Source organism: Psittacula echo, assembly GCF_963264785.1.
Source record: "Psittacula echo genome assembly, chromosome: 3".
Classification (NCBI taxonomy): domain Eukaryota; kingdom Metazoa; phylum Chordata; class Aves; order Psittaciformes; family Psittacidae; genus Psittacula; species Psittacula echo.
The window spans coordinates 73014515-73030431 of record NC_137736.1 but is presented as its reverse complement, the minus strand read 5'-3'; the positions used below and the strand labels follow the sequence as shown (position 1 = coordinate 73030431).

Sequence of the window (15917 nt, the reverse complement as noted above, 5' to 3'; positions counted from 1 at the left end):
TTATGGAGTCTTACAGTAACCAGAGGAGCATACAAATGTGCATCTTTCTAGAGCACTACTGGTTCCCATGAGAAACTGTTACTGTCATCTCATCAATCATCTTCATTTTTGTTACTGTTTAGATGGAGTATTTTTACCAAACTGTATCATTATCTTTCCTGGCCCCCTATCAGAGGGGGATGAGTGGGTAGCACTCGTTAGTAGCAAGCACCTAGCTACATCCCAAGCCCGGACCAGCATGGCGATCGCAGTGCACTCAAAAGGACACACTCACAGGATCGGTGCGTTGGATTTTATGAATCCCTGATATTTTTGTACACAAAATAAGTGGGATTAACACGGTGTTGGCCTCGGGCCCTACGGAGACACCTCCAGCCGCCGGAGAAATGCCGGGTTTAAACCAGCAAGCACTTACCACGACAAAGCACCCTCCCCCAGCGCACCGGGAAGCGGAACCGGGGAGCCTGCATGGGATGTCAACTCGAGCGGCTCGGAAAGGCCTCTCCCCACTCCTGCACTCCCGCCACCTACCGGGACAGGGGGCAGCGCCGCCACATCACCCTACCGCCCCGCACGCCCCCCTCGCCGGTGCGACACCAGCTCCCATTCGGGCCACATGCCGCTTCCGAGGCCCAGGACCGAGACGGCCGCAGCTGCCTCTGCACCGAGTCCCGGCACCACGAGCCCCTGACAAGCACTTCCGGCCTCGGGGCCGCCGAGCGCCCACCCAGCCCCGCTCTCCCCCAGCCAGCGCTCCCATTGGTTCATGCCGCCAGCCGCGTGACCGTTGCGCGGCCGCTGGTTGGCCCTGCGGGAAGCGCGTGTCGCGCAGCTGGCCCGAGGAGCTGGCTGCGGGGCGGGGGCGGGCCGTTGTCTCCACGGCGACAGCGGCGGGCGAGAGGCGGTGCCGCCGCCGCCCGACGAGTCAGCTGCTGCCGTCGTAGTCACGTGAGACGGCTTGCGCCCGCCGGTTGGCCGGCTCCTTCCATCCTCCCCCCTCCCGGCGGGGGAGGTGCCACGTGACGAGACACCGCCCGCCCGCCTCCCCGCTCTTTCTTCCTCCCCGGCGCCCCTCCGCGCGCCGGCCGGTTGGTTGTTGCCGTGGCGACAGGGGCAGGAGGGGGAGTGGCCCGCGCCCCACCTCAGCCGCGCCGCAGCCCGCGAGCGCGGCCCCGCCGCCGGCAGCACCGCCCAGCAGCCGCCGCGTCCGGCAGCATCCGCCGGGCGGGCGCGGAGCGGAGCGGGGGTGGCGGCGGCAGGCAGGGCGGGGCGGCCCATGGCGGGGGGGTGAGGAGGGGCCGTCGGCAGGTGCGGATCGGACGGACGGGGGCTCCGTCCGCGCTGGCGGGGGTGGTGGCGGCGGGAGGATGCGCGAGTACAAGGTGGTGGTGCTGGGCTCGGGCGGGGTGGGGAAGTCGGCGCTCACGGTGCAGTTTGTGACCGGCACCTTCATCGAGAAGTACGACCCCACCATCGAGGACTTCTACCGCAAGGAGATCGAGGTGGACGCCTCCCCCTCCGTCCTGGAGATCCTGGACACAGCCGGCACCGAGCAGTTCGCCTCCATGCGGGACCTCTACATCAAGAACGGGCAGGGCTTCATCCTCGTCTACAGCCTGGTCAACCAGCAGAGCTTCCAGGATATCCGACCCATGCGCGACCAGATCATCCGCGTCAAGAGGTGACTTGCCTGCCGGCCTCTCGCTCCTCCGCCGGCCGCGCCCGACGCCCACCTGCGGCCCAGCCCGGCCCGGCGGGGCCTGCGGGCCGCCTGTCCCCCTCTCCGTTCCCTTATCTCCCGCGCCGGGCCGCCCTTCAGGGCCCGGATCTCCGGCACGGGGGCTGCCCACGCCCTGCCTGCCGCCCGCTCAGGTGCCTGCCCCGTGGCTTCCTTTCCTCGCCTCCCTCCTTCTCTGGAGGCGCCCCTGGGCGGCGGGACCCCCTCCGGTGCCTCTCTCCCAGCGCCGGGCTCCCCCGGGCTACGTTCGGCAGGGGTAGCGAAGCGGGGGCAGGGGGCTCTGGCGGTTTCCGCTTCTCACCCTCCTTCCACCACTTCTCCCATCCCCCTTTCGCGTTTACGACGCGGTAAGTTTGGGGTGCTCCTGCGAGATATATGGCAGGCAGGCTGAGCACAGGCGGGCAGGCGGCAGTCTGTGCCGTGGCTGTAACCTGCGGCGGAAAAGCAGTTCCCCCAATATTGCATCGGGTCTGTCCTCGACTGTACTTTTTTAATGGATATGCCGTAGCTGATTTACAAGGGAAGCACCTGGTGTTTTCGTGCGGCACATGCCTCCAACGGCAGGTAGAGATTTGCCTTTTCAGATCCCTTCATAGGTACCTCTGGGAACTTCCCACTCCTTTAAAAAGTGCAGAACGCAAGAGCTTGGGTAAAGACGTGATGGCTGTGAGCGTTAGGCCTCATATATATGCTGGTTGTTCTCTTAATTTCCCACGATTGCGCTGCCAGCCGCTCTGTCACGAGTGAATCCACTATGGTGAAACACCGGTGCATACTGTCAGTTTGTTTTTATAACCACTACGTTGTTTAGATATGTGTCAGTCAGATGTCAGCAGCTGAAATGCAGCCAGTCATGCTAAAATAAGGGTAGATGCACTATTTGAAATCATAGCAACCGTCTGAACCATAGCCTGGATGAGAAAATGCCGCTGGCCACATCATCGCAGACAGAGATCTGTTATTGCCTGTGGAGAGAGGTTGTAATTATGTCGCAGAACTGGTTGCAGCTTTGGCTTGGACATCTGAAAGGGGAGCCCTTGTAAATAACTTAAGTTGGACCACAGCTGTTGGATTTGCATTTTAATGTAGAGTGGAGCATAAAACGTGGTAATGGCTAATCATATGGTTGGCATGGTCTGTTTGCAGAAACTACCATTCCAGACCCAAGGCCTGGGGAAGATGTATTTTGAAACTGGGGAGGAGGGCAAGTTGGGGAAAGGAGAGGGAGGAGGCAAAGCCATGATATTTTTAGATACTTGCAACTCTGTTGTGGTAGGTGTTTCTTAATGCGTGTCTTAACTTTTTCACTGGGGATTTCTTAATCCCGGTGTAATTAAGTTATTTTGGATTATAGTGGAATTGAATTTATTGTGGAAAATGCGTTTTCCATGATATCCTCATGATCCTTATTATTCACACATACCTTATAGAAGAACTTTTTTTTTTCCTCTGAGTGGTTAGGGTAGACTTTAATCATTAATAAATGCTTTGGTTTTCCTGTATTTAATCAGTGATATAAATTAATTTACTTTATGAATGCTTAGCTGTGGCTTTTGCAGGTTGCATTGTGCCTTGCGATGTAACATCTGCATTCAAACCCCAGCTGAGAAGCTGTAACTAGGTGAAGCAGAATAGAAAGCAACTTGTACTTCCATAGTTACATTGGCTCAGCACTCCTGACAGTGTATCTAAGTGCTACTTTTAATTGCTTCTGTCATCTCTTACTGCAAGGCTTTAACTTTTGGCTTTTGGTTAGGCACTTTAGTGAAATGTAGGATTAAAACATTGCTTATCTGTCTTTCACAATGTAATCTAAAAGCAGATGAAATCTTGAAAATATTAACAAGTCCTGAGTTGCAATTGAAATGGATATGCTGTTGACTTGCAATATTAAAAAGATGTAGTTTCAGCAAGTGTACTGGATTTTTCCTTCTCAACTCACCTCATCTTATATTTGTGGGTTGTTTTGTTGTTGTTACATTTTGGAGCTCAGGTTTGCAGGTGGTGTAAGACAATGTGCTGCTGACTTAAGCTTGCATCCTTTTTACTAGTTAAACTGGAACAATGCGTATTTAAAGATTTATACCTGTGTAAAGACTTCTAAATTATAATTTATAGTTACACAAATACATTTAATCCATATTGAAAAATAATCATAGTCCTGTTTACTTAGGGATTTTGGATGAGATGTGCCTGAAAATAACAACTGTATGCTTGCTTTGCTACAAAACCATGATCTAAATAATCTCTGAACTTTCATTGTTCTGGAAAACCAATTGGCCAGGTCTCTTAACTGTCAGGTATCTCTGCACTTTATGTGTTGTCCTTGCAATTTAGTTTTTTTTTCTTAATGCATAAATCCTTGTGTTATTACATAATTAGAGAGTAATTTTAATTACTCTCCCATGAAGTAGAGAAGGCAGGTAAATTTCCTTCTTCAGGTTAAGAAACGCACGCTTGAGTCTTCTGCTTCCCTGGTCTAACCACCACATACCAGGCCAGACTAAGCTAAAGGAATCCTTCACTCCACCTGGTGAAGTTAACTTTACAGGAACAAATGACATCTTCATGAATGAAAAGGAGGAAACAAGTGGACCTTACTTAACTCTGAAGCTTAGTGGTTAGAAGAGGCTGAGGTCAGTGTATTTCTGTTCTCATTAAATGTCTGTTTAGTATTTAAAAAAATGCATAAATAGACTCAGAAAAGGACTGAAATCCAGGTCTTCCAGTTTACAGAGAAGGCTCTTATGGCAAAACTATGTAGTCAGTCTTCTTTGTGTACTGTATAGCGTGGCAGCCTTGCATCCCTTTCAGTCATGGTGCACAGCTTTATCAAGAGTGGAGGATGCCTCCGTAGCTTTTAAACAGGTAATTAAAGTTCTTTCCTGGGAAGTGGTTTAAATGTAAACCATACTCTTATTTTTAAAGTAAATAAAATATTTTTGTCTAGGTCTTTCTAAGAATGAGTCCAGGTGCTTTGCCTTCAGTGAAGGAGCCCTGTCAGTTCTGAGCAGATGGGTACACACCCAATAGCTCTGCCTAGACACAAAGTGAGGAGAAGGAAGAGGTTTCATAAGTGCTCACTGTACTCTGGGACAGTTTCCCACTGTGCAGAATGCTGCTGGTATTGGATGAAGGATCACAGTGGTGCAAAAATCATAGCTGCTGTTCCTCCTCCTCCAGATGCTGTGTCTTACAATAGTTTCTACCCAAGAAGTTACTTGGCTATAGCTTGTGTTGTACAAAGCAATCTCTTCTGCAATCAGCTGTTCTTGCAGTGCTTACAACTAGCCCTGCTTATCTGAAACTTGTGCTTTGGTATCAGGATGTGGGGGCCAGGAAACAGATGAAGTGGGATGTGCCTGTGGTGAGTGAAGCTGTGGATGCCTTGTTTTTCTGGATGAGGAGTGTAATCAGAAAACAGGAGGATGGAGGGGTTGTGTCCTGACATAGGGTGATGAGTTGTGCAGAATGAGGCCACAAGTAGAGGATTGATCTCTGGGTTTAGGAACCTGAGTGTCTCTGTGCTTGTTTGAAGGTGTTACCACCGATGATGGTAGCTAAGTAAGCATTTTGGTAGCTCCTAATCACTATCCAACTGACTACTTATGTGAAATGAAGTGTTCTAGCCCCCATGATCTTGGGGTTTTGGGCACCTGGCACAAGTTTCTGGATCCTACTTGTGCCAAATATGTCTATTAAACCTTGTTTCCTCTGGCTCTTGCAAGTGCTGGGGGTTTGTGCTGTTGGGAAGATGGAGTGTAAGTAAGCATAATATTTTTTATGTGGTAGCTTTGAAGAGTACTTCTTACTTTCTGTATACAAGAAGGATAAAAGGAATCATCTGCTGCTTTACTGTCTCCTGGTGAGATGTTATGCAAAAGATGTTATCTGTGCATTTGTAGGTGCTGCAACTCTGGGACCTTCTTTCCCTCCAAAATGGATTTGCAAGCTTGGCAGCCAAGAACAGTCTGTTTATGCTGTGGACAGAACTCGCTGTAGTTGCAGAATGAGCTGTTTTCTGGAGAAACCTTTTATTTGGGAGAGCAAGGCTAAACTGAGCAGCCCATGCAAGCGAAGATCTGCAGTGGAGGAAGAGCAGAAACTGTCAAATGAAACAGATTGGAACTGGTACTCCTCAGTTAGGTATCAAGATTTAGAAATAAGTAGTGAATATGTAGGCTAAGCAGTGTAGTTTTTTGTGGGGGTTTTTTTGAGTTGGTTTTTTTTTTTTTTTTGGTGGACAAAAGGAGTTAGGTAACACTTTTGTATTTGTCTTCTGTATGATTAGAAAGTTCTCTGAAGAGAATCTGCTGTTATTATATTGATTTTTAATTTTAGAAATTACTTTGCCAATATTTTTCTTCCATGAAGGTATGTTTAAACCTTGTTAGATATGTATTCTAGGTGCTTATGAAGCCTTCAATAATGTGATTTCTCAATCTGTCCTCCAGGCTTTAATATACATATTTTTAGTAGAACCCCATGAAAGAGAAGAGATTTTTTCAATTTGAACAACAAACTAAAGCACAGAAATAAAAAGGAACTCAAAATTTTTGGAGCTTATCACTTGCAGTAGTTTCTCTAGATGTCTGACCAGTGCTTTAAAGACAGGAATGTTGTATTCATGTTTTGGAGACTCTTAACAGATTCTGCGTAAAGCATTTCTCAAAAATACTATTTTATTTCCAATAGTGAAAAAACAAAAAAGCCTTTTTATTAATCTATTGCTCTTTTTCTGGAAAACAAAGACCAGAACATTTATTAATTTAGACTGGCTGAAGATGCAAACTAAATGATACAGGTATATTGCTAAGAAATATGACAGGAATGTGTTTCAGAGTTGAGAATGTTCTTCATGGTGGTGTTTGTTATCAGGGCGAGAGCCTGCCTCTCAGTCTAGGGACTCTGTGTGGTGATTTAAAACATACAAGAGATGTAATTATTGAAATGTACTAATTGTGAAATCAGCATCTTCAGTCAGTGCTAATTGACATATTTATTGACTTAATGGCGATTAAGTCTGAAAAACTATACTTAAAATTACAAATTGTGCAAATATGTAGTTTGAAAATGTTGCTTTCCAAGTACTATGGAAATTAAGTCTGCTTTTTACTCAAAGATCGTAAATCCTCTTTAAGCATGGTTGAATTTAGAAGATTTCTGGAATTCTCTATATTTCTCATCTTTATTTTCAGAAAATATTTTTCTAATTTTTCTAACTTTCTAGAGAATTCTTTATAAAAACTGCTATAACCTAGTCAACACAAACATAACTCCAACCTTCCAGGAAGAAATACGTAAGGGTTTGGTAGAAATGAAACTTGGAAAATCCTATTCCTCTGAAATACAGTATGTGAAGCTTGACAAATGTCTAAGGACTTTCATAGATGCTGAATGTGTAGAGATGATAGAAATAAGAAGAGACTGAAATCCTGAAGTCTTTCTCAGCAAGAGTTTTTTCTTGCAATAATCTCAGTGTAGTAGGCTGATTAGAGTACTCATCTTTACATGAAAAAGGCAGAGCAAGTAATAAACATGGTCCCCATTCTCTATAGGATGCCTGGCCAAGCTACCAGCCACTCTTGTGCACCTTTCAGATGATATTTAGCACTTTATTGGAAGAACAGATTAATATGTCTTAAATCCCATCAAACACTTGTACATATTTTGGAGAAACTGTAAGAACCTGGATAGAATTCTAAGATCTGTAGTGATATAAAGATCTAAAGGAGAGGTAAACACAAAGAATCAGTCTTATCAAATTGACCCTGACTGTACATAACATCAGAACCTTTAGCTGTATGGCCATTTCTTCTGTCTTATTGGGGAACTGGTACATAGACTGTAATAGTGTCTGTAATAGAGTACAACTTTACAGATACAGGACATTACTGCAAAATTTATTTAGTTTTAAACTCAGATTTTTAGTTTTTCTCTATGTTCTCATGCTTTTAAAATAACTTTCCAGCACTTCTTTCTGGCTATATAGAGTTTAGATCTTTTTCTTTTGCAAATCAACCTTTGTTTTAATTTGAAATTAATAAACTAATTCTGTCAGACAAAATTATAGGTTTCTTGATTCAACTGAGGAATTCATACATACTCTAAAACATGTCTCTGACAGCATGCAATTTTAAGTTATAGAGGATTATTTTAAAGTTGCTTGGTTTAGTCTTAAACTTGGATATTTCAAGGTGTTCATGCATCTTTGGAACACACTAATGTTTTCCTCTAGAAGCTTCTGAATTAAATGTCATACTTGCAGAGTTCTCATGACTCTTTTGACTCTTGCCCGCACACACACACACACATACACGCACACATACTTTCTTGATAATCTGAAATATTCATGTTGCTTTGAATTACTTCAGGGGGAAACCATGATAATTTGAGAGAATGCTATAACCATGACAGGTTTTGGCTGCTCCCTCTGCCCTCCACCCCTCACCCCAGATAATTGCATAGGTATTATTTTCTAAGATTTATTAATTTTTTCTTTGTAAGGTAAAGTGACATGATAGTTTCCTTATGTGTGCACTGAAAATAAATCTTTTTATCCCCTCCTGCTTTTAGGTATTCTTTGGACTTTTATTGGAAAAGTCAGGTAGGCAAGCTCCTTCTGTATGCATGTTTAGGTTAGATTGTGCTAGTTTAGAGTAGAGCACATCTATATCTTTTTATGATGCCTGTATCACTTAGCATCATCTCTTCTAAGGTCTTAATTACTGCTGTAGCTCATGTTGTAGTGGTGTGTGAATAAATATGGATAGCTACAATAATGAAGTAGTAGAACAATGTGTGGCAAGACTTCTTAAATTCGTTTTGGGTTGTGCAGTGTTGCTTGATCATGTCTGTGTTGTAAAAATGCTATTTAATGTGTTAAAGACCAAATATATAACAGTGATAATGGCTTTCATCGTTTAGTACACTAATACATCATTGATGCTTGGGGTTGAATGTTTTCTATCTTGCTCTTCATTAAGCTATTTTGACACAGATTTTTGCAATGACTGTTTGGAAAATTTTATCAAAAAAAAAATCATTGCTCATTAAAATTTCTGTTTTGCCTTTGAATTTCTGTTTTGCCTAGAGGACAATAATTTTTTAAATACTGATTTTTATAGCCAACACAGTTGGCAGTAACTTTCATCTCAAAATAACCATGATTCTCTACTCTTCAGTTGAATAGTATATGGATAAAGACAAATCTTGTTGCTTGGCCATACATAAAACCTTCTGGGTAACAGTATGTTTAGTTAAAACTCTTGTGTTAGTGGGCATGCTTTTTGGACTGAAAATTCAAAAATACACACTCTTTGGCATTTGGAAGTTTTTAGGTGAAAATTTGAAATGTCTGAGTGGGTGACTTTCCAAAAAAATCATTAAATGTAGTCTTTCCCTTAATAATTCAGTGTCAGGTTTTTATTTCTTGCACCTAAGAACAAACCTGGGGTTACTGGTTATTTCCATTCCTGAAATAATTGCAAGTGTTGCTCAAACATTTTTTTTTTCTCTTCTTTTTCCTTCTTGTAAATTGTGTAGGTGGTATGTGATGATAACGTTTTGAGAGAGAATAAGGAAGCAATTGGGACTGCAGTGCTAAATTATCCTGACACGTAGTAACTTGCACAAAGATTTACAATTTATGTGATTGTTAAGGTAAAAAGAACTATGGCTATCTGCTTCTTCATGTTCTGTTATTCATTAGCTTCCTGCTGGTCTGTTTTTCTTTGGTGGTTTTGGGTTTGCTGTTTTCTTTTTGTTTTCCAGAGGTTTCCAATACACAGCTAGTATTCGGTTTTTGCTGCACTAAGGCAAACAGTACAGTCTAAGTACAATGATGAGTGCAACTCAGACACTTTCTTTGTTAACAGATTGCATTTTAACAGCTGTGTTGTCTTAAATCCTAGTCTAGACAAGAGAATTAAAGGTGTGATATGAACATGTTATCCTTTCTCAACATTAATGTCATAGAGTTCACTCAGTAGTTTGGTGCTGTACCCTTTAAAAATGCAATGGTGACAACGTTTCAATTCTTGTCTTAATTGTGCCTGGACTAGGTGAAAGATCGGGTGAAGGACAAAAGATTAAGTGTTTTTCAAGTTGATTAGCTTGTTTTGAAATGTTGCTTGTGTCATGTAGGTGGAGCCTTAACAGCTTTAAAAATATCGTTAACTTTTGCAAAAAGTCAGGGTAATGAGGCAGACATTAAACTTTTTAAATATTAGAATGTAACAGCTTAGGGTACTGATCTGGGTAAAATAAAATACAACTCTTACTTTATAGAATGGTTTGGTGACTTCCTGTTATTTATTGTTCTGGTTAACACATAGCCAGCTTAACTAAAAGATTAATAGTGTTTGAGATTCCCATGTGAGTATCAACTCAAGTACAATTTAATTTGAACTGGAAATGAATTGGAAAGGGTGCTGAACTTAAGTGCTCTGAATGTTGTGAAGAAGAGCTTTGGTCCTGGATTTCTGATTAATTGCAAAAAAAGGTGCTTTCTAGAAATATTGACAAAGATTACCTCTGGACCGTATGTGTGCTTGCTGTGACAAGCAAGTTTTGCTTTTACTCCTAATGTATTTTACAGTATAGAGGATAAGCCAGTACTGATCAGCCTATTTTATCTGATTAGATTTGATTGCAGTTTCCCACATTGCTATAACATCGTTTTAACTACAGTACAAAATCTTACTTGAAACATTCTGTAAATATGCAAATAATTGGAATGTGTTGGGTTTTTTCTTTCGAAAAACCCATGAAATCTGTAAGACCTATGTTATATACGTAAATCAGGTCTTAAGAAATAAGAAATACGTAAATTAGGTCTTAAGAACTGCTTCTCTTTTGAATTTTTCTTACCATGTTTTCAATTTCATTTTTAAAATTTGCCCCTCTTCTGCTGAAAACCAGTCGAGTGATGGTATTTTGTGTTTTTCATGGGTTAGTTGTGGTTTGGTGGTTTTTTGTTTTGTCTTTTTTTTTTCTTTTTTTTTTTTTCCCCAGGAATTCATTTTCTTTTTGAAAACAGTTTGGAGCACAGAAGATGGTCACCTTGAGCTATTTCTTCTGGAGCATTTTATCAGATGCCTTTCATACACCTTGCGTGCCTCCCATCCAAAAAAATCTAAATGGCTTGAGCTCTTCTCAGTCTCCAATCAAATCAGGCTTGCCATCTTGCAGTTTAAAGAAGGCATCTGCTCTGCTTGTCTCAGAAGCGGTTAGATTTTTGGTGGCTGACATGCAGATTACTCCCTACAATGCCTGGAAGAGAGAAGCATGAGTCACCTTCTGTTGGGTTAATGCTGCAGTCCACAATCAAAATCCGAACAGTAATTTGGAATGAATTCATTTGGGTGCGGTGTTAGGTCTGGGGAGGAGAGTGCATGTGGAGGGGTCAATGTAGTACCACTTAAATCTGTTTGATCTGCTTGGGATCTTTAGCAGATAACCTCCTCAGTATACACTGGAGGTTTGGGGGTAGCAGAGATTGGCTTTGGTTTTGTACCAAATGTGCAGGATGCTGTCCAAAGCAGGGGATCCTGGCACTGATCTTTGGAAAATGCAGTGCACTGGAGGAGATGCTGCTCCCCTGCCCCCTCCTCCCAGTGTCAGCCTTCTCTTTTCTTGCATTTTATTAAGAAATAAATGAGAAATGGGTCTTGCAAAATAGCTTAGTGTTTCTTTTCTGTGTCAGATTTTGGGAATCTGCTTTGCTCTGAGGTGTGTAGTCCTGTTGCAGCAAACCACCTGAGCTGTCTCCTTCTATATGTAGAATCTCTTCTCTTGAGAGGGTGGCCTTCTCACTGATCAAAGCTCTTCAATTCTGAAAGAATAGGGGAAAAAATGGAAGCCATTGTGTCATTATGAAGCAACAGCTGACTTTTCCTGAAATACTGTGGTCACTTGGACTAGGGGAGTATTTTGGTGACATTTCAGTATATGGGGTATTGAGGTTGCATTTTTGCAGTGGCTTTTGGCAGTCCTAAGAAATCCCTGGATTTCTGTTCCTAGTATCTTTCTTCAGCATGTACACCTGACCTTTTCCTGTTCTTGTTCCCTTGGGACTTGTGAATTTGCTTTCATGTATTTTGTCTTCATAGTGGCTCATCTTCAACAGGAAGACTGAAGAGTATTTTCTCAACCTCACTTGTAGCTTAGTGGCTGGAGTAGTCTCCTGGGAAAAGCAGATGTGAAACTCCTGTGACTAAAGAAGGTGTATGGTATAGGTCTTCCACCTCCTTGATCAGTGCTGTAATAGCTGTACTGCCATGTTAAAAGTGAGAAACGGCATTGCCACTGCTTGCTTTTATTCCCGTGACTTCCTGTGGAAGGGAAATCGGTTGTGTGTGTTGTTATCTTACTGTTACTGTGTTATTAGATTCACAGAGGAATGTTCAGTGAATTAGGCCACTCAAGGGACATGGCTGCTTGAGTGCCTAATCTATAAATCCCAGGAGATCTTATGTGTGACCCTGTTGTGATTCCAATATATGGCTCAGCTGGGTTCGCACAGCTGAAGGCCTTCAGACAGCTACCTTGTTTTGACAAAAAAACTTCAGATGGATGTGGCCTGTCAAGAAATTAAGTGGGTGTACAGAAATATTGTGGAGAAGTCTCTTGGACATGGCTCCCTAAATTTTTCTGGAGTCTCAGTATATTTACCTACCCCAGTTTTGCATCTGAAATATTTGCCATCAAAATGTTTTTCTCTCTTTACCTCCTGCTTTTCACATGAGTTGCATTCCTTACATTTTGAGCAGTGAATTTCTGAATGCCTTTGTATGGATCTTGTTAGTATAGAATATTGACTAGACAACAGACTTGATGGTCCACAGCATGGGCTTGGCAGTTCTTGTACTTCAGATGTCTTCCTTCTCTAAAAAGAGTTCTATGTACAGGTTGTATTATATTGCTGATTATAGCATTGTATTTGGAGCAGAATCTGCTTAGGTGGCTATCTTTGTACAAACAGTTTTCTGAGGGATGATAAACTCGTTCCTAGGAAAAAAGCGGAGAAGCAGATGATATCAAGATAGCCTTCTGAGAGTCCATAGAGATTTAATGTTAAATATCAAATGTGAATAACTTGATTAATTAGTCTTCATAGGCATCTATTCTGTGTTTCCCCAAACTCCTCCCCTTCAGTTTGGATGTCTGCAGCCTCACTTAACATTAAAAGCTGCAGTTGCTCAGCAGGCTGTCTTCGTATCATCTGCTTCTCCAGTATTTGTTACAGGTTGGCGATGTGATAGTATCGGTAGCCCTCTGCTCCTTGATCCTCTGATGTTCCAGAAAATTTAGGCATTATGGCACATTCTGGAACTCCACTCAATCCAGATATTCCCAAATTTTAATCAAATTCAGGAGAAGCTAGGCTGTCTGTTGATGTGGTAAATGGCTGTTTTTGATGGGATTAGGCTTGAAGAATCCTCTGCTGCCTTTAGAGATTATATTATGGCTCAGATGATAGTTTTGCCTGGATGCATGAATGTATATCCAATATCTTGCTTCTGGTCTGGCACTGTGTATACATTATTGTTGTTCCATTTGGGATTGTGTAACCTCTGTTACTTACTGAAGTGTCACTATCATAAAATATGTAGCTGCTGCAATTTTCTGGTGGATCTGTTTACCATCTAACAGTTTTCAGTCAAACCTTGTAACCTGTTTATTTCTGGTGCTTTCTGTAGCCAGATTTCATATCATCCGAAATCAGATGCTTGCTACCCATCAGATGAGTCTGTCAGCAACTGTTGGCAAGGAATGCTGTTCCTATTAGTACTAGGAGTACCAGTTTTTTACTTAAAGGTCTGGCATTATTGTGAAAGTAGTCCTGCTGACACCAGGCCTGGTGCCTCAGATTCTTAACTGTCCATGGAATTGGAGGATTGCTGGAATTGCTTTGCATCTGTGCAAGTGTGGGGTTTAGGAACCATAGTGAGCAACTGCAGTCCTTGAACAGCCTCCTGATGGACCAAAGCTACTGTTCTTCCCATCTCTTTGATTTACACTGTCAGCCATGTTAGTAATTGCCAAGATTTCAGCTACTGGGCAGCTGTAAGGAGGTACAGACAGGACACAATATGAATGTTGAACTAGAGACAGGGTCCTTTCTCAGGGGAGGGAGATGACTGGTACTTGCAGACAATATGAACCCTCAGTCATACTACTGAACTACAGCAGATATGTTCAAAATAACCATTATCTATCTGAAAACTTTGTCACGAGAAGCTCAAGATAAGCATCATGGTAGTCTGACCTGATGATGGAAAAGTGGTTTCTCCTGACTGCTTCCCCTTACTTCTTTTGTAACAAATCAATAATAATAATTCCATTTCTACCTACCAAGGTTTGAGGAAAGCTAGGGTCAGGATACTTGAACTTAAAAAGTCCAGACTGCTCTGGAACATAAGAAAGAGGGAAGAAGGGTGGCCTGCATACTATGTGTTGCAGGATTTACTGGCGTATCCCTAGGCTTGATAGGGACGCATTGAGGAAAAAAAACAAACCTCTAGTTACAAAGTTTTCACCTCTGGGAAGAGTTGCTAGCTTGTTGATTCAAACAAAGTCTACTCTGTATTCTTTTCATGGATTCTCAAGAACTTCAGTATCATTTGCTGTTTATTGCAGGATATTGTTTGTCTTGTTCTAACCTTCATAAACTGTTTTTGGCTAAAATATCCAAAACCGCATCCTTTTTTAACTTGAGCATATTGAAGACAGAAAACAAATAACCTGAAGGTCTGAAATAGCTGAATTTAGTGTATGTTGAATTCTCCTCCAGATGGTTTTATTCAGAAATAGTGACTGCCATCATGGTGGCTTCATCTGCCAGAAAAGGACAATGGAAAGCTCAAACTTGGAAGAAAGCTGAGAAGGCACACCTTGAATGTCCCTTATTACTCTAAAATTAAGCAATTGTATTGCCTTCCTAGCTGGGATAATTGGACTGGTAATTGAAGTCTACATTCTTCTCCCAGAGATGATCAAAACGCCTTCCTTTTGAAAGACTTTCTGTCAGCAAGAAATGTGGTTAGATTAAAAGGACTGGGAACAGTCTGGGCTTCACACCCACGCACACACCTTCATATTAATTGAAATGGCCTTTCTGCATAGGACAACTTAATGTGGAAAAAATAATTAGTGGACAATTTCAGGAAATTCTAGTTACCAATTAGTGATTCAATGAAGAAGGTATAATGGACGCTAAGGTATGTGGTACCTTTAAATATAGGCTCTTTCTTAAAAGAAATCCAACTTTCTCAAATATTTTCTTACCATTATTACTGTCACTTTTGAAGGTTAAATATACAAATTGTCATCCTTTCTGTACCTGGAACGTGTCAAACAGACATTTAAATATTGTGGTAGTAGTTTGTTTCTCAGAATAAAGTATTTGATAGTTTAGCATCTAAGGTATCAAACTGTTACCTACCTAAATGCTGCCACTTTAAGAATAAGCTTACTGAGAGACAGTTAAAATGTACATATATGCATATATGTGCAGAGGAGTTTTTCAGTCTTCCAGCCTGTGGGGTCAGGACGAAAAACAAAATGTGGATTTCACAAGGTTCTGCAGTCATCTTCTATTTAAAATAGGCTTTGTCCACATATGAAAATTTTGTCACTAAGCTACCTTCTGAACAAGTCTGGTTAAACCAATATGAAGCCACATTATTTGTTTCCTGCCTAATTTAAGCAATATTAAAATGGGTGCCCATGTGGGAATTTGCAACATCTTGAAGAAATTATTTAGGTTGGCCTGACTTACTTGTTTTATCCCCTTATGAAAAATAATGACAGTAAGTAAAATAGCCTTTTGTGAAGGTTTTCATTCTTTTTTTCTCTCCTTTCCTCTCTCACATGCATGCACTCATTGCTTTTTCAATCTGCTAGCAAAGCCCATCCTTTCCATCAGTTCAGCTAAGTAGCCATCTCTTTGGGTGACACAGGTCATCAGCCAGACCACAGAGGTGCCAGTGATCTAGGGAAGCTGACAGCCAGGAGCCTTGGGCTCTGACCTGGTGCACCCCCTCCACTGCTGACACAGCTTTGACATTGGCCAAAGCAGCCAGGTGACTTAAAATCCCAGAGATGCAGTGGTGTAGGTAGCTGTGTGGTGATGGAGTCCCAGAGGGTAGCCTTGCTGGTGCAGGCATGGCCTAAT

At 42.3% G+C, this 15917-nt stretch overlaps 1 protein-coding gene across 2 annotated transcripts in view; it reads left to right on the top strand.

The window, feature by feature from the left end:
* The first annotated feature begins 1076 nt into the window (after positions 1 to 1076).
* The window catches only part of RAP2A (RAP2A, member of RAS oncogene family), a 32607-nt gene continuing 17766 nt past the window's right edge, over positions 1077 to 15917 (top strand). Inside the window, exons 1-3 of one of the 2 annotated variants that reach the window (XM_080612183.1) lie at positions 1077 to 1681; positions 8315 to 8345; positions 9284 to 11449. In XM_080612183.1, coding sequence (XP_080468309.1) covers positions 1368 to 1681; positions 8315 to 8345; positions 9284 to 9361 — 423 coding nt within the window. In that variant the 5' untranslated portion in view covers positions 1077 to 1367 and the 3' untranslated portion in view covers positions 9362 to 11449. Of the gene's footprint in view, positions 1682 to 8314; positions 8346 to 9283; positions 11450 to 15917 lie in introns of those variants that run through there. The other variant, XM_080612182.1, reaches the window with a different exon arrangement.